The sequence below is a fragment of the Phascolarctos cinereus genome, unplaced genomic scaffold, assembly GCF_003287225.1.
Source record: "Phascolarctos cinereus isolate Bilbo 61053 unplaced genomic scaffold, phaCin_HiC Scaffold_2;HRSCAF=192, whole genome shotgun sequence".
In the NCBI taxonomy this organism is placed as follows: Eukaryota; Metazoa; Chordata; class Mammalia; order Diprotodontia; family Phascolarctidae; genus Phascolarctos; species Phascolarctos cinereus.
In genome coordinates this window covers 127,577,784-127,595,342 of record NW_027555625.1, presented here as the reverse complement: position 1 = coordinate 127,595,342, position 17,559 = coordinate 127,577,784, and the positions used below count along the sequence as shown (strand labels likewise).

The window sequence follows — 17,559 nt, the reverse complement described above, 5'->3', positions numbered from 1 at the left end:
TCTTATCCACTTATCCATCAGATGGCTTTAAAGAAAAAGGTAAATAAAACTTCAAGAATCCATGATGTATGTAGGCAACTAGGTGGCTCAGTGGATAGAGCACTGGCCCTGTAGCTAGGAGGATCTGAGTTCAAATCTGACCTCAGACACTTACTAGCTATGTGGCAAATCCTTTAACCCCAATTCCTTCAAAAAAAAATCTATGATGTAAGTGGTGGTAGGTTATAATCACAACTTAATAAATTGTCTTCATGACTTTCTGTGACCAAAAAAAAAAAAGATGTCACCCAGTAACCTGTCTGGTGACAAGTTTCTCCCTATTAAGCCAGGAACATATTCCATCAAAGGGCCAGGAAAAAGACTTAATTAGGGGGAATTTCTTTGAAACATAATGATGATGATGACAATCAATAGTAGATCTTGGGGGCTACTTTAGCTAGACATTTTTTTTTAAGGAATACAGAGCTTCAGTATTTAAGAATTAAAAGGGATTTTAGCAGCAACCTAGTCAACACATATAGGAAGAGAATCCCCATGATAGTATAATTGAGAAGTGGTCACCCAGCCTACTTGGAAACCTCCAAGGAGGCTGAACCTGCCTTCATTAAAGGAAGCTTATTTCACTTTGGTACACTTCTAATTTTTTAGGAAGTTTTCCCTTGTTACTAGACTAAATTTGCCTTCTTAAAGCTTCCACCCACTACTCCCAGTTCTGCCCTTTGGGGTTGAACAGAACCAGTCTAATCATCCCTCCACAGAACAGATTCCATAGGACAATACTTGAAGACAGCATTCATGTTCTCCCTAAGTCTTCTCTTCACCAGACTCAATATTCTCAGTTCCTTCAACCAACCCTCAAATGATAGAAAAATTTAGTAGGGGACCAATGTCTTCCTCTAATTCACATATGAGAAAGAAAGGCACACAAAGGCCAGGTGACCTGTCCAAGGTCACTGAGGTAGTAAGTAGCAAAGGTAGAAGTTAAACCCCGATCATGCTACCTCACATCCAGCAGCTTTTCTCCTATATATGTTATTACCTGTGTGACCCTGGGTAGCTCACCCGATTTTCCTGGGCTTCTCAATTTCCTTATTTTTTAAAAAATGCGCATATTAGACTGAATCTCTCAAGTCCCAAACAATTCTAAATTTTAGGCCACTATACAGAAGACTGTTAGCCCATATTTGTGGGTGATAGTGATGCTAATATTAAAGATAAAGGTAAAAGATGATAAGCATGGAAATGGGGATTGCAAACCAGGACCTAAAAGAAAGAATGTAGCCTTTCACTGTACGCAGTGGTTGGTTTTTACTTTGGTTAAATATAATAAATATCTTTTCTACTGTGAACATTATTAAAAATTGAATTCCATTACTGAAGGAAATTTTTACATCTACTATTTGGAAAGTAGGGAAAAAAATGGGATTGACCTCTAAGGATTTGGGCTAAATCAGGTGTACTTATTGTTATGGAAAGGGGAATGCGGACAGCATATGGTGTTGAGTTATTTTTACTGGGTGAATTTCTGAAGAGGAGAAGATTCAGGAGCAGAAGTGTTTCTTTGGCAAGACACACTGTCTTTTCCTTTGAGGAGTGTCACCTATCTAAGGGGAGGTTAGGAGCAAATCACCTCTAGTCTAATAGGTGTGCCATTAAGGAATTTTACTTTTATTTTTTGGGAATCTGGAATTAAGGCTCAAAGCTAAAGAAGGAAGGGGAATGGGAACTATTTTTGTATAAAAGCAAGTGATCTGAATATAGAGAAGGAAAGAGAGATGTAGTGGCAAGAGAAATAATAACAACAATAACAATATAATGGCACTTCAAGTTTTGCAAAGTGCTTCACAAATATTTTCTCAGTTCACAACAATGGTCAGAAGTTCTATTATCATTTTAAGAAACTTTTTACATTTTAATAAACTGAGGCAAAAAGGTTAAATGATTTGTCCAGAGTCACATAGCTAGTAAATGTTTGGGGCAAAATTTGAACACAGATATTCCTGAGTCCATGTCCCATGCTCTATCTGCTACACGACCTAGCTGCTAGATTTGGGGTAAAGGCAAGGACCCAGATTCAAATCCTAACTCTACAATTTATAACTTGTGTGTAAATCAGAACATTAGTGCTAAATCTATGACCCTGGGTTCACACTCATTTATTCCCTGTGATCATTATTACCCTCTAAAGACTGAACAAATAACAAACTTTGTTCCATTTCTTTTGCCTTTCAAATTTTGAGGCAAAATTTGAACACAGGTCTTCCTGACTCCATGTCCTGTGCTCTATTCACTACACAACCTGGCTGCTAGATTTGGGGTAAAGGTGAGGACCCAGATTCAAATCCTAACTCTGTGATTTACAACTTGTGTATAAATTAGACAAATCCTTTCATTTCTCTGGGCCTAAATTTGATAGGATTATAGATTTAGAATTCAAATAGAACCAAAGGCCATCTAATCTAGTCATCTTTTTTTTTTTAAACATATAAATAAACAGAGGCATAGGTAGGTTAAGTGACTTATCCAATAAGGATTATGTGGAAAGTGAAAGTCTGATAAGAGATTTGAACCCAGTTTCTTTAACTCATTAGCCAGAATACTTTCCATTGCACTTTTTCACCAGTTCAATAACGACTTTGTACTAGATCTCCTCTAAGGTCCATTCCGACTCACCATCATGACCTCTAAAGGCTACTTCTATCTTTCAAATTCTACAGCACGGTATTGACAAATATGACAACTTTCTCTACCACAAAACAATATGATGTAGTGGAAAGAATGTTGGTTTTCAAGTCAGAAGGCCTGTGTTTGAATTCTGCTCTGCTATTAACAACTTTTTTTTCTTTTGCCAATTGATTTAATCTCTGTGGACCTTATGTTGTTGATGTGTAAAATTATCTCTAAAGAACATTAGCACTAAATCTATGACCCTAGGTTCATACTCAGTTATGCTCTGTGATCATTATTACCCTCTAAAGACTGAACAAATAACAAACTTAGTTCCATTTCTTTTGCCTCTCATTATTTGCTTTTTACCCATATTCCAAATTTAGGGATAATTTAGAATATAAAATTTAGAATATAAAATAGATGCCACCTATTGCTTCAAACATACTTCCAATCATGTTGCAAAAATTGAAATGCTTTTCTGTGTACAGAGGATCCTTAAGAGTGTCCTTCAGAAATTCAGCCTTCTCTCCCATCTCTCCCAATATACACAAAGAGCTTGGTTACTGCACACCCCTCTCCTCCCCCCAGAATCAAAGATGATATGTGAGTGGTTGAAAGAGGCGGAGGGGTACTCAGGTATCCACATGATAAATATTCACTAAAGTAGGTGGAGGAAGAAAGCCAACAATACAAGAACAGCCAGCTGTCATCACAGAGATGAAGGGAAGAAGGTAACTCAGTGGTAGTTGGTACAAAAGCCATTCGGCAGAAGCAGAAACACTTTGCAAGAGAGGGCTTGGACCAAAATGCTGCATATTATGCCTGAGGATATTATAACTGAGTAATCTTTATGTGTATTTCTGATTTTTTTTTCACCAGTTAATTCATTCATGTCATTCTTCCTGCAGTTACCTTTTTTGAAAAAAAAATACGTGAGCTAGTTAGCAAGGAGATGACTGGCTTTTGTCACCCGGGTGACACTGGGCCCTTTAAGGAGCTAGCAGGATGCCCTACTGTGTGGAGCTTGTCGGATGAACTCCCTGTGTACTTCCAGTTTTAACAGGGGGTTGTCATTGGATTTGTGTGTGTCAAACAGGGTCATTCATCACACTGGGCTCTGTTATGTAATAAAAAGCTCTTCCCTTAGGGGAGAGGGAGCTGAACTGAAGTAAGGATGCATGTTGCCGAGTTATTTTATGCAGTGAATGTGAACGATTTTCTCCCTAGGGTGATTCCTCTAAACAGGCCAATACCCAGAAGCACACACACATCGGGAGCCATGCTTTTTAGGAGTCAGAAGAGGTTCAACCTCTGCAAAAAGTCATTTCTTAGCCCGGCTCCAGGGGTGAGCACCGTCTGCCATTTCAAACCAGCCATATTTTACTGCACCTCCTGACATTGTTACACAACATTTATTGAAAGCACATTTGATGGTAATGAAGTTTCTATTAACTATGATTAAATCTCATAAAGCACCTGAAGATAATTTAAGATGTGCAGAGGCAGAAAATGAAACATTCGGTTTAGTACATTAGGAAACGTAATTGATTAAATTATCTCATTTACAATAAGTGCTTTCATGAGCTACGCAGTGCACATATTTCCCCCAGTTTGTCATTACAGTTTGCGCACAGATTGCTTAAGACTTTACTTTTCTTTTTCAGACTTTCTAGCAAATCGACGCTGGGCCCTCCTCCATCCTCCAGGGTGCTCATTGTACAAGATTCTGACGGATGCTTCCTGTCTGTTAGGGCTTTTGGAGGATCATGTTTTTGGCTATTCATAGGAACAGGTTGTTTCTCAATTATCTTCATAATTGACTTTGATTTTGCATCAGTAATAATTCACAGCATCTGAAGCCAAGCCAGCTTCTACAGAGTGGCCATGGACCAGTACTCTTAACCCACTGCAGCTTCAAAAATCCTGCTGTATCCCTTGAGGGACCTTTTGCAGTCACATCATTTCTGTGCAGGTTTTATTTTTAGAAAATCACAAATCAAAATAGTTTAAATGCCCCTGTTGCAATATCCAGCAATTAAGCATGATGCTCAGGAGCAAGAACCCCAAGCAGAAGCTAATTCAGCAGTCCCCAAGGACTAGGAGGAATGGTTATCGTGGGGTTTACAGCTAGAAGTACAGATGTAACCAAATTAGAATGGCACAGGACACACAAACTAAGCATGAAATTATTTTAAAAAACCAAAACAAACACATTCCCTAAGTAACTCTCATGTTGCTTTCTGCATTGATGCTCATGATGTTAAATGTCCACGACACATGCACCAGCAGATGGCATCTGCACTGTGCCCAGCAGGAGGTGAGCTGTCCCTTGCTCTGATGTTTGAGCAGAATGGAACTAAACCTTGCTGCAGGGTCAAACCCTCCCTCTTCTCACACACAAAAGGAAAGCACAAAACAGATGGCCTTTAGGGGAAAAAAGAAAAAAAAGAAAAAGATAACAATCTTATTGCAACAACTCAAAATTAAATTTACATATGAGTGACCTTGGGAAAGTCACTTTCATTCTTCAGGCCTCAATTTCCTCCCCTGTGTACTAAGGTGTGTATTAAGCTGTGTACTAAGGCCCCTTTTAGTTCTAAACTTGTGACCCCTATAAGTGCCCACCAAAATTTCATTTCCCCAAGGGAAGTATTGGTGACATCTGTCTTCTACGAAGTATTACCCAAGGGGTAATAACTTAGGACATGCTGTAATGGAAAGAATATGGGAATTAGACACTAGAGACCTGGGCTTAATCCCATTTGTGACACTTACTATCTGGGTAACATTAAGTAAGTTACTTATGTTCTCTGGGACTCAGTTTCCTCATCAGTGAAACGAAGGGCTTGGAAGAAATACTGAATAGGTTTCTTCCACCCTCAACAGTCTTATCTTTTTTTTTTTTTTTAGCAAATGTAATGGATACACTAGGTCAATATCAAGCAATAAGATAAAGTAAGGAAAGGCTTTCTCTGGCCTGCTTCCACCTACCCATTTACCTCCACTCTCAGCATCTCTCTCATCTCTCCTGGAGGTCATCCTCCTCACTTAACCCCAAGGTCTATCTCTTATATCTGTGGAACCACAGCCTTTTTTTTTTTCTCGAGGAGTATTGTTGATATAAAACTGACAAGGAGGTATTTACATCCTTTCAGAGCTCTCTTGAAGACTGAAAATAATTAGAAGTTCAAACAAAGAAAAATCTTTAATGCTGAGATTTCAGGCCATGAAGGAAGACATTACTGGGCAATTTATGTGTTCTCTCTGCTCTTTTAATTGTATTGTACAGAGAGGAACCAGCCCTACTTGAGGTCCTTATCACATCTAGTTCCATGTAAGGCCAAAGTCCACAGGAATCTAAGATACGATGCTATTTCTATTATCCTTCTTTAGTTCAGCTTAATTGTAGTGCAAAATTATGGGTACTATCTTCGTATTAAACTTGCTAACAATAATGATACTAACAACAATTATTCATATCTACTAATAGACTTAATGTTTTAAAAATCACTTGCCAACTTCCCAGTATGGTAGATAGTATAATTATCCCCATTTTACAGATTAGCATCCTGATGCCGATGGATGTTAGATACCAGCTATCTCCACGCCATGCTGCCTACATTCTGGCCACCAATCTTTTCTCTTCCTCCCCAGTATCAACCCTGAACTCCATACCTGTTGCAGGCTCTTATAAGTAAGCTTTCACTTTATCTTTCCAGAAACCAGGCCTCCATGCCACTTCTTGGCTATGTCCTCACCTAGTTTCCAGCAATCTGACCATCAGCATCATCCTTCAACTCCATCCCAACTCTGCCACACATGTGGACCTATCGCCTAGGTTTCCTATTTCTGATATGGAAGCTTTTACCTGACCTAGATTAAGACCAGAATGATTGCCCTTCCTAGTCATCTCCACATACCCTTATCTCCCACCTACCCAGATGTGTGTCGTCTTCTTCTATTAGAATGGAGGGTAGCTTGCTGATCTTTTTATCTCTGCTGTTTAGTTTAGTATAGTACATGGCATCTAGTTTTAAATAATTATTCTGTCTACCTAGATAAGTTGCTTACCATGGGTAACACAGTGTCTGAGCTAGGATTCAAATTCAAGATTTTTGATTCCAGAGCTAATATTCTTGTGCTTTCACCCCATGATCTTACTCCTTTCTTCCTCCAGCAATGCCTAGGATTTGGTTCACTGACTGGATCTCTCTGTCTGAATCTAACTTCCAAACTACCATTGCAGCAGGAGATTTTTTTCCCTTCTTGGAAATAGCACACAACTCATCTTTTTTTTTTAGGTGTTTTTCAGGATTTTACTATTAAACACTAAAATATACAAAGGAGTGGGTTGGAAGGAAGGCAAATAACCATAAAGGGAAAATTTATAGATTTATAACAGTCCCATCAGTTAAGCCTGCTCCTCCATACATATGTACCAAGAACTAAGACTCAATCTTTCACCATCTCCTTTCCTTTCTTCTTTCTCTTAAATCTTACTCTTAAATTCTGTTCCTCTCAAATCTTACTTATGAATCTGTAGGATGATCCAATGTTTAATGAACAATAGGTTACACCTCAAATTTCTAGCTAATGTAATTTCAATTTGGAAAGTTTTATAAATGTCTCAACACATAAAGAATCTATTTTCCTAACTCTTGGCCCAAGCACAAAAGGTACCTTTCTTCTCTCTCAAAACCTAACTCTGATGAGAAAATTCTTCTCCAATGTCTCTGTTATGTCAGGATTATACAATAACCTCTCTCGTTCTATTTCCCATGGTACTTTTGGAAGTCCTGTCTTTTCTCCTTCCCTGTCTCCATTGATGAGAAAGCCCATATCAGAACCCAGCCTCCAAAGATGTCTTTTTTCCAGGACTTTAGCCTGCAAGAAACATGCATTCATCTTTCTTTCTCATCTAGAGATCCCTTTGTTGTGACCCACAAAGACTTCTACTGTTACTTTGGCCCGTGCTTTCTGTTCTAGCTGGTTAGTTTGAAGCAGATTCCCCAGATGTATTTCAGTAGCTTATGTTATGATGAAATTATTTCCTTCACTTATTGCTTTAAATTTAGGGTCAAGACACCCTGGTTCATCTCACTTTACCCTCTGATGATCATGCAGTTTGGTATCACAAAGTTAGATCTTTGTGATCCCTTCTCCTTGCCTCAGTATCCCCCATGATGCTCCTAGTACTGTATTTCTTCCAAGACTGAATTTATTCTTGTTCCAATCTGATGCCTCTTGGTGAACGTCCCCTGGGTCTCGCCTCTGGTACATTAAGACAACTGGCATACTGTTGGGCCAACAAAAGTGGATACCTGCTCCTAAACCAGCTGAATGTCGAACCCCCTCTTTCATCTCAGGTTTCTGAATTCATGCTTCCTTCTCCAGGGGAATAGGTGACCAAAATGTATTAACATAACCACTACATTTTTATAAAACCAATGAATGACTACATGAGGTCAAGTTACAATGATACCATCATAATTCCTCCTCTCACCTCCACGAGGAAGCAAGCCTGTGAATTAGGATCTCAGGACCTCACAGCATGTCTAGGATTGTTAAAAGTCTTTTCTCTTGATACAATGGGAGACCCCTGTACCCATTTATCATGGATACATTGAGAAGCCAGACTTCAGCCACGCTTTGGTTGCTCTTCTTCCTTTCCCACTTCATGTCAAGGAATGAAAGACTTGTGATCTGTCAGTTGTAAGAGACTATTTTTATGAAAATCCACCAGCAAATATTTGTTAATTTTAGAGCTACAAGTCAGAGATACAAGCAAAGAGAATCCCAGGTGGCATCTGACAAGAAATAGATTTTGAAGTAGCTAGAAGCAGGGAGAAGGATTTACTTTTACCGTTGGGGGTGGGGGTGGGGTGAGAGAGAGGAGAGTGTCTTTATTTTCAATTTAAAACCACCAATATGCAAGAACAAGTCACACAGGGCCCTATGCCTTTCATACAACCTTCAATTTTGCTCAGCTCCAAAACAAATAACAACAGTGAGGCAGCAAATATGAGATAAATTATATTCACAAGAAGAAAAACAACAACTTACTTTGGGGTTTTATTTCATGAAGAGGTTTTTTATCTAAAGGAAAGAGAGAGAGAAAGAAAGTTGCACTTAATAAATTTACATGGAGCAGATATATTTCCTATATCACTTCTGTCTAACTCTATAAATGAAACATTTTCTCCTTGTTTGCAGAAAATGTGAATTATGTTGTTCATGGTTTTCTTTTTCTTATCTTAATATTTTTTTTCATGTTTTCCTCCTCCAAAATTTCTTTTGGGCAATTCATTTGCTTGTTCCACTCCCATTTCCCAACCCCAACTTCACCCCAAGGAATACTAGGGTTTCTCTGTTATATTTTTGAATGTTTACCAGTCTGCTACTAGCAGTGGGCTTGCTGATTTTTATATGCAGCGAGATAGCTATCTGCTTAGGTAAAGGATATCATTTCACTCTATATAATGATATAAGGGGCAATGAATAAATATTTAAAGGAATCCTGCAGTGGTCTGTAATAATCACTAAGAGAAAAAAAAGTACTTCAAAATCATGCACACATATAAATTGTTAGAGCAAACAGGTGTGCATATATTTGAATTATGATTTTGTTTTTATTTAGTTTTTAAAGAAATTCCTCCTATTTCATATTCCCAATATCCATTACTTGTCAATATCTATACTGTCTCTCTCAGTAAGAAATGGTACCATTTCATGAGCACTTCTGAACATGATGCTTCATCCAGGAGTTAGGTTAAAACAAAGGTACTTATTTGGCAGAGCACCTAGGTGGCACCACAGTGCACAGAATGCTGGGCCTGGAGTCAGGAAGACACATCTTCCTGAGTTCAAATCTGGCCTCAGACACTTACTAGCTGTGTGACCCTGGGCAAGTCCTTTAACCGTGTTTGCCTCAGTTTCCACATCTGCCAAATGAGTTTGAGAAAGAAATGGCAAAACACTCTAGTATCTTTGCCAAGAAAATCCCAAATACAGTCACAAAGAGTCAGACATGACTAAAACAACTGAACAACAACAGCTATAATTTGATATTATACTTAGGACATGCTAGCTAGAACACAGGCTAAATTCAATTCTCAAACTTTTTATCCCATCCTTAAATCATTTTAAAGCTCTTAAAAGCATGAAAGAACTATCTCAATCCCATACAATTCAATAAACATTAATTAAATACCTCCCATAGCCAAAAGAAGCATTGTGGTATAGAATAATGGATAGGTAAGCAGCCTCAGAATCAGGAAGACCTATGTTGAATTCTGTACCTTGACTCCTATTGGCTATGTGATTGTGGAAGTGTGACACAACCTTCTGGTATTCTAGGACTAGGTGATCACCTCATGTGGAATAATGAGTTTCCTCCTCCTAGGAATTCTCTATACTAATGAAATTATGGTTTGGTCCCTATCCTACTATAAACAAAACACTGGGAGAGGAGGGAGCAGGAGAAAGATAAAGCTCCTACCTGTAGTGAGCTTACAATTTAATATAATTGACTACCTCAACAGATTAATGTTAAGCAGGGAATCTCTATTCAACTTTTTTTTAAAAGAAATATTAATGACAATAATGACTCTCTGTCTTTTGAACTTTTGCCTAGTTCCTTCACCTTATCAGAATTATTATTTCTCCCTATGATCTCATCCCTACCTAACTCAGAACTATTTCTTCATAATCCCTTTCCTTCTTGTCCCATTGTGCCCTATGGAGCCCTTACTTCTTTTTCAATCATTGTCCTTCCATCCTGGATTTCTTTATCACACTTTCCATCTTCTGACACACAAGCAAATGTAGCTTTCTCTGGAAGACTACACATCCCAGGTTATCCTTTCCACTATCAAATTCTCTTATTCACTATTATGTTATGCCTCCAGACTTATAAAGCCCAAAGCAGATTAGAAACAGTGGGTGGAAGTTACAGGGAGGAAAATTTCTGCTCAATATAAAGAAGAAGAAGAAGAAAAAAAACACTTCCTAGCAATTTAGAATTATCCAACAAATTCAATAAGCTGTGATATAAGATAATAAGTTCATCATAATTGAGAATATTTGAAAAATAGAGCAGAGTAATACATATCTGAGAAGTTGCAGAAAGGATACTTGAATATTGTGGAAGGTTTTATCTCTGATAACCTATGAATGTAGCAGTCTAGTTTGTAGTGTATTTATCTCACAGTCTATATTTAGAGCCAGAATAATCAGATCTGAGAAGCAATTGTCAAATTTTTAGTGTGAACATTTATTTACACTTCAGAAATCTGAAAAAGCTATAAATCAGAGTTTGGTTTATTGTTTTATTGATTTTCTAGACATAAGAAAGTGATGGAGAAAATGCTAATAATGCTGCTGAAACTTAAAAGTGTGCCATATGTATATTTTTTTTTTCCTGGAAAGCCAGCTGTTAAATATTTACTAGCATACCCTTATCTGCAAGGGAACTTGGAGATCATTTGTCCCAAACTTTTAATGTATAGAGGAAAAAAAACTGAGACAGGTGACTCATCCAAGGTCTCACAAAGGGAGAATGATAAAGTCAGTATTTCAGTCCTGGTTTTCTGACTCCAAATCCAGTGCTCTTGCTATTTACCTTGATGCCTCTCTCTCACTCTCTCTTTTTTTTTTTTTCAGTGATTTATTTTCCCTTAAAGCCTATGATGTTAGACTATCAAGGTGGAGTTTACTCCTAACTTCAAAGAGCTCCACAATAGTACAGGGACCTTGAAAGGTCACCTTAGATAGCTACCTCCTTCCTTTTGCCTGAAGATAAGCCTTATGGGACAAGACCCTGTCATTTTGGATTAAGTTTTATAAAGAGCCAAGTATGGCCCTGGACACATGTGGGAGTTTCATAAATTTTGTTTGACTGAATGACTGCTCCTGGAGAGATATGAACATTTATCTTTTAAGACCTCCAGGGAAAGAGATCCTATTTGATAATCCATCCCCACCCTTAATAATTCTTTAGTTGGAAGTCCTTCTATATATTCTTATATATATAAGAATAACTTATATTTGTGATAAATAAGGACCAAGGTGTGGTTTTTTTTGGTCATTGCCTGTTATTTTTGCCCCAAACACTCTCCTTTAAACAATAGACCTAGGTAAAGTCTGATTCCCTAAGCCTCAGAAGCTTCCTGGGGACACAGCTCCCTCCAAGAACTGAGCAGTTCTAGTCTTCACCATTCCACAAATACTTTCTTTTTTCTTTTTGAAATGGTCAATGTGGAAATTTGTTTTGCTCAAATATACATGTCTGTAATAGTGGTTTTGTTTTTCTTTTGTACTCAATTGTGTGTTAAAGAGAGGGAAGAAGGGTTTTTGATTATTAAAAAAATAAAATTTATTTTAAAACAATTTAAGTTCATTAGAAAAATGAGAATCTATCACATGCAAAGCAATACACAAAAGACTGGAGATAAAAAAATGAAAAATATTTTTGCCCTCAGATGAGCTTGTCCTCTGACAGAGACGGACACAAAGAAAGATAGAGACAGAGAGATACAAAAAAGTGACAGGGGCAGAGAGATGGAATATATACAAACCAAGATTTAAAACACAAGATATGATAGGGAAAAGGAGAAGTTTAGGCAAAATGCAATGAGAACTTAGGGGTGAGTGAGGTCACTTTCATCCAGGATTGGTCAGGGGAGACTTCACAGAAGAAGTGACATCTGAATTGGGCCTTAAGAGACAGGAGGGAATTGAATAGATGAAGTTGAGGACAAGGAGGGTAACCTCTTCTAGCCATGGGGAATGGTATGAGCAAAGGCATGGAGATGAGAGAGGGCAGGAAGCCAGGACCAGAAAGAGGTCTAGTGGCTGAAAAATCAACTATGTAAAGGGAAATAATATGAGACAAGGTTAGATAGGGAATTTGAAAGTAGATTTTGGAGGGCACTGAACAGCAGCTTCCAATCAGTAGTTCAGGGTCAGTTGAGTTGGCAATAGTGAGCCATTGGAGTTTTGTTTTTGTTTTTGTTTTTGTTTAGGACAGTCGATCAGTTAATATTTATTAAGTACTTTCTATGTGCCAGGCAATGTGTTAAGTACTGGGGAGATAAAGAAAAGTAAAAGGCAGTTCCTGATCTCAAGGAGCTTATAATCTAATGGGGATGGCAACATACAAACAAGTTATATACAGAATTAATGGGAAATAATCAACATACCAGAAGCTAAGCTAGCAGTGAATTAAGATTTGGCAGGCAGCAATGTAGAAGATAAATAAAACAGATACAGGAAGACAATTGGCTATTAGGATATTCAAAGTAAGATGAGCGCTTGAACTAGAGTGGTTATAGGGAGAGCAGAAATCAGAGGCCAAATATGAGAGATATTATGAAAGCAGAATTAGTGGTACGTGGCAGCTGACTGGATGTACTGAGGGAGGAAAAGAGAAAAGTCTACTTCAAGACTGTTAGCCTGGGAACCTACTTGGATGATGGTGGGACCATTAACAAATAAAGACAAGTTAGGTCAAGGGCCAAGAGTTGTCTTAAATCTATTCTTCTCCTTAAGGGGTTTTCTTCTTACTGCAGTCTAAATTTCAGTTATCTCTAAACCCCAACCTGAGGATTCTGACTTTCTTGGTCCCTTATCCTTCTTGGATCTCTATTGTCAGAGACCAACCATACCCTGCTCATTTTCTCCCTGCCCCCACCTGCTCCTTTGGCTGAGATGACCATATCACTCACTCACTCTCTCTCTCTCTCTCTCTCTCTCTCTCTCTCTCTCTCCATATATGGAGAGAGAGAGAGGGAGACAGACATATATATATATATATATATATATATATATATATATATATATATATAACCATACACACACATATATACACACATATGTAAGTACACATATATTCACATATATGTCTAAATATACATATAAGCATATACATAAATATATGATACTTTTTCATAAGGCAAATGAATAATATTCAAATATATCAGAAATTAGGCTAAAGGAAAATAAAAAGTGCTTATTTTAAAAAATTGACTAGTGTAGACTGGATGGTAACCAAAGTTACTAAGCTTAAAATTCCACAATGATGTCTCAGCTCCTTGATTCCCTAGGCCTTTTGAATATTTCTGCCAGTATACTCCTTCCCATTCTGGTCTGAACATGAGGATGAAATTTTCATTAACCGACCCTACTTCAGACTGTGATTAGCCCACCTGGGTATACTCTGGATTCAGCTTAATTATTTATTCTACAATCCTAGATTCACTCTCAGCAAATTGGAAACCCTTCTGATCGCTAGTGGAGTTTTAATGTTCCATTTACACTCCCACTTAATCTCTAGCTAACAAGGTACTTTTCATCATTCTGCTCTAAGGGAGAAGAACTAGATAATAGATAAAATATCAGTTCATCCTGATCATCCAGAAAGAAAGAGAGTAATTTATTCCAATACCCAACAAACCTCCAAAATCACAGAAAATATGCTATTATCCTCACATTTCCTTCAACCAAATTTATACATAGAATGTTTTTTAACTGCATCTATGATTTCTTTGGTATAAGGAGGTCTCCAGTGAAGATCTGTACCTTCCCTACAACTTATAATGGCTTGGGACATTGCAAAATTAAATGACTTGCCCAAGGTCATAGAACCAGGATCACACTGAGGTGGGGACTTGAACTCAGGTCTTCTGACTCCAAGAGAAGCCCTCTAGCCACTACACTATGCTGCCTCTTCTAATACACATGAACTAGATTTTAAATACAGGCAGAGGAGTTAACCTTTTCAATAAAATCATGGTAGACCTTTTTTATATATTTTTATTATTGCAAAATGAAATATTATTTGACAAAATGAATAACTGACATCTAATCTATTTGAAGTCAAATTTTTAATACAGCAGCTTTTAAAGAAAAGCACACTTTCATTCTCATCACTGCATAAACTCATCCTCATGCATCCTGCACTATTACTTCCTGATGTCTGCATTCTAGTCCACTAGAAACGGATACGATTGTTCACTCACATTTCTAGAATATTTTACAGTTTATGCAATGTTTCATGCACAACAAATCTGTGGTAAGGGATGTGGATACTATTCTTTCCACTTTACAGATGAGCAAATTGAGTCTTACAGTGTTTAAGTGACTTGCAAATGACTTACCCAAGGCAATAAGTGTAAGACCAGGTACTTAAATTCAGGTCTTCTGATTTCAAGTACATGAAATTACTCTGATTGTCTCACTTTAGCTTTCCTAAAGGTCTTTTGTTGTTGTTGTTTATTTTACTATATTAGAAAGCATTTGACATGAGCACAGCATGTGTGGCAGACTGAGGCCTAGAAAGGCTGTGGCATGAAATGTGATATGTTGGCAGAGTAGCATGAAGAGATTTGCTAAATACCTGTTCAGAGCTGGGGCTAAAGTTAACAACCTCTCCTTTTCTATTGGCACTAGTGTTGTAGCAATATAAGCCGGCTTTTAAAAACAAAGAATGTGAATACTCTACTAGAGAGCCAGAGACAGAGAGAGAAAGAGACAAAGACAGAGAGACAGACAGAAAGAAAGACAGAGGCAGAGAAGGACAGAGATGGGGACAAAGAGAGAAACAGAAGGAGAAAATGACAGAAACAGAAAGAGAGAAGGAGAGACAGAGAAGGGTAAAGATGGACACAGAAACAAATATGTCTGTGAGGGGTTGGGGATGGAGAGAATCATTCCCACCTTAACATAGCAGTATCTGGCAAGGGTTGTGGCAAGATTAGAATTAAGGGGCTGTACTTGGCATTTTGGGGCAGCTAGATGGCACAGTGGATAGATTACTAGGCCTGAAGTCAGGAAGATTCTTCTTGAGTTCAAATTTGATGTCAGACACCTACTAGCTGTGTAATCCTGGGCAAGTCACTTAACCCTATTTGCCTCACTTTCCTCTTCTGTAAAATAAGGTAAAGAAGGAATGGTAAACTACTTTAGATCTTTGCCAAGAAAACCCCAAATGGGGTCACAAAGAGTCAGACACTACTAAAATGATTAAACAACGACTTGGCTTATTCAGAAGTCAAGCACAGGTCCTAAGTTCTGGGATGAGCAATTAATGACTTGGAGATTAAGCACATGCTTGACAGGGGGTATAGGGAATTTTAATGCAGGTTTACTTTTCTAATAACTACACAAAACAATAGGTATTTATTGTAGTCATATTCACAGAAATAGTCTTAAGTGTAGTTGCAGTAGCAGTAGCAGCAGCAATAGAGATGGTGGGAGTGAGAGTCTAATTCCAGAACGCACTAGACATGGAAAGTACAATAACATCCTAAAGATGGTGTAGACTATATTCTAACAGGAAGGAGATGATTTGCTTTTGATGTGGGTCTCATTCCTGAACCTAGGTAAATTCAAACTGCTGACTTGGGTGGCCACTATGCAGCAATATTCTAGAAATGAGACTGTGGGAACCAGTTGAGCACAAGGCATATCTGGACAGACACTCACTGATCTTACATCCTTGGATACCAAGGATGTAGCTCTGCATTTTCTTTCTCTCCTTGTCTCCATTATAGGAGTCTAAAAACTTTTCTTTTAGATGTAGGGAAAGTCTTTTTCTTAAAGGTTGATATATCTGTCTTTCTTCCTTTGAAATGTTTACTGCATCTTTATATCTACTTATATACTTATTAATCATAGTTTTTTTTCCTATTTGGGGTATACTTTTTGGGGGCGCAGTTGAAAGAAGATGAATGAGGGGAATCCTATCTGGAAAGAGTAAAAAAAATAATTTAGTAGAGAGAGACTGATTTAAAGTTGGATTTTTTAAGAACACTGTCTGATTGGGGGCTCATTTCTAAAATAATAGGCAATTATTTATAGATACTGTTGTTGAGATTTCTCAAAGTACAGGAGGGTAAATATTTATACCTGAAAACATATCTAGGCAATGAGTTGGATGAAGAGAAGTAGGAGTGACTGAACAGCCCTACTTACTAGAAGAATGATAGAATATGATGTTATCTTAGGAAATAGAAAAGGTGTTTCTCCATTAGAATGTAAGTTCCTTGAAGGTAGGGACTGTCTTTTGCCTCTTTTTTCCCCCCACTACTTAACATAGTGCTTGGCACATAGTAGGTAGTTAAGTATTAAATGTTTACTTATTGATTGTTTAACAGAAAGCAGTGGAAGTTAAAACCAGTCTAAGGAAAGTTTGGTGAGAGACCTATGTAAAGCCATCCAGAGGGTACCTGAGGGATGGAAAGAGAAAAATAGACAAATAATAGAAAAGATCTATAAATAGGTTTGTAAAAACAAAACAAAACAAAACACTTTTCACCATGAAGGCCAATGGAGACATCATACTTGGGATATAATATTACAGTTCCAGATGTGCTTCTAGAGAAGGTAGAAATAACAATAAAGAGAACAACAACAACAAAAAAAACTCCACTGGATTGGACTGAATTTACATAGTAGTGATGTTTACTAAAATTGGCACAAATGCACAGGTATTGAGGGATCAATGAACAAGGTATCTGAAGCAGAGGAAGATACCAAAGTCATGAGAAAAAAAAAAGTGCAGACTTCATTGAAGCCAGAAAAAGGCTACTTAGTGAAAATTACTATCTACCAACCTTCATGTCTTCTTTCTCATCTATGTAATTTTTAAATCAGCATTATCTTCACACTTATTGATGGAATCCACAATGAAGACTTACTTCCATAGGGGCATTTCAAGCTATAGTCAATGTCTTGACCTTCATAGAATTGACTGACATATGTGAAGGACATAGGATCCCACTGCAATTATAATTTGCTAACTATTTAAAAAGTTTGATGTCTGCCATGCAGAAATCAAAATTAAGTAAGATTATTTGAAAAAATTTAACAACAGAAATAAACCTCTGATCA

General features: G+C 37.6%; 1 protein-coding gene across 1 annotated transcript in view; it reads right to left on the bottom strand.

Moving 5' to 3' along the window:
* Positions 1 to 17,559, bottom strand: part of UNC5D (unc-5 netrin receptor D) — a 366,754-nt gene that overhangs the window by 110,778 nt on the left and 238,417 nt on the right. Inside the window, 1 exon segment of the mRNA XM_078149141.1 lies at positions 8,734 to 8,766. Within this exon segment, the coding sequence (XP_078005267.1) occupies positions 8,734 to 8,766 (33 nt within the window).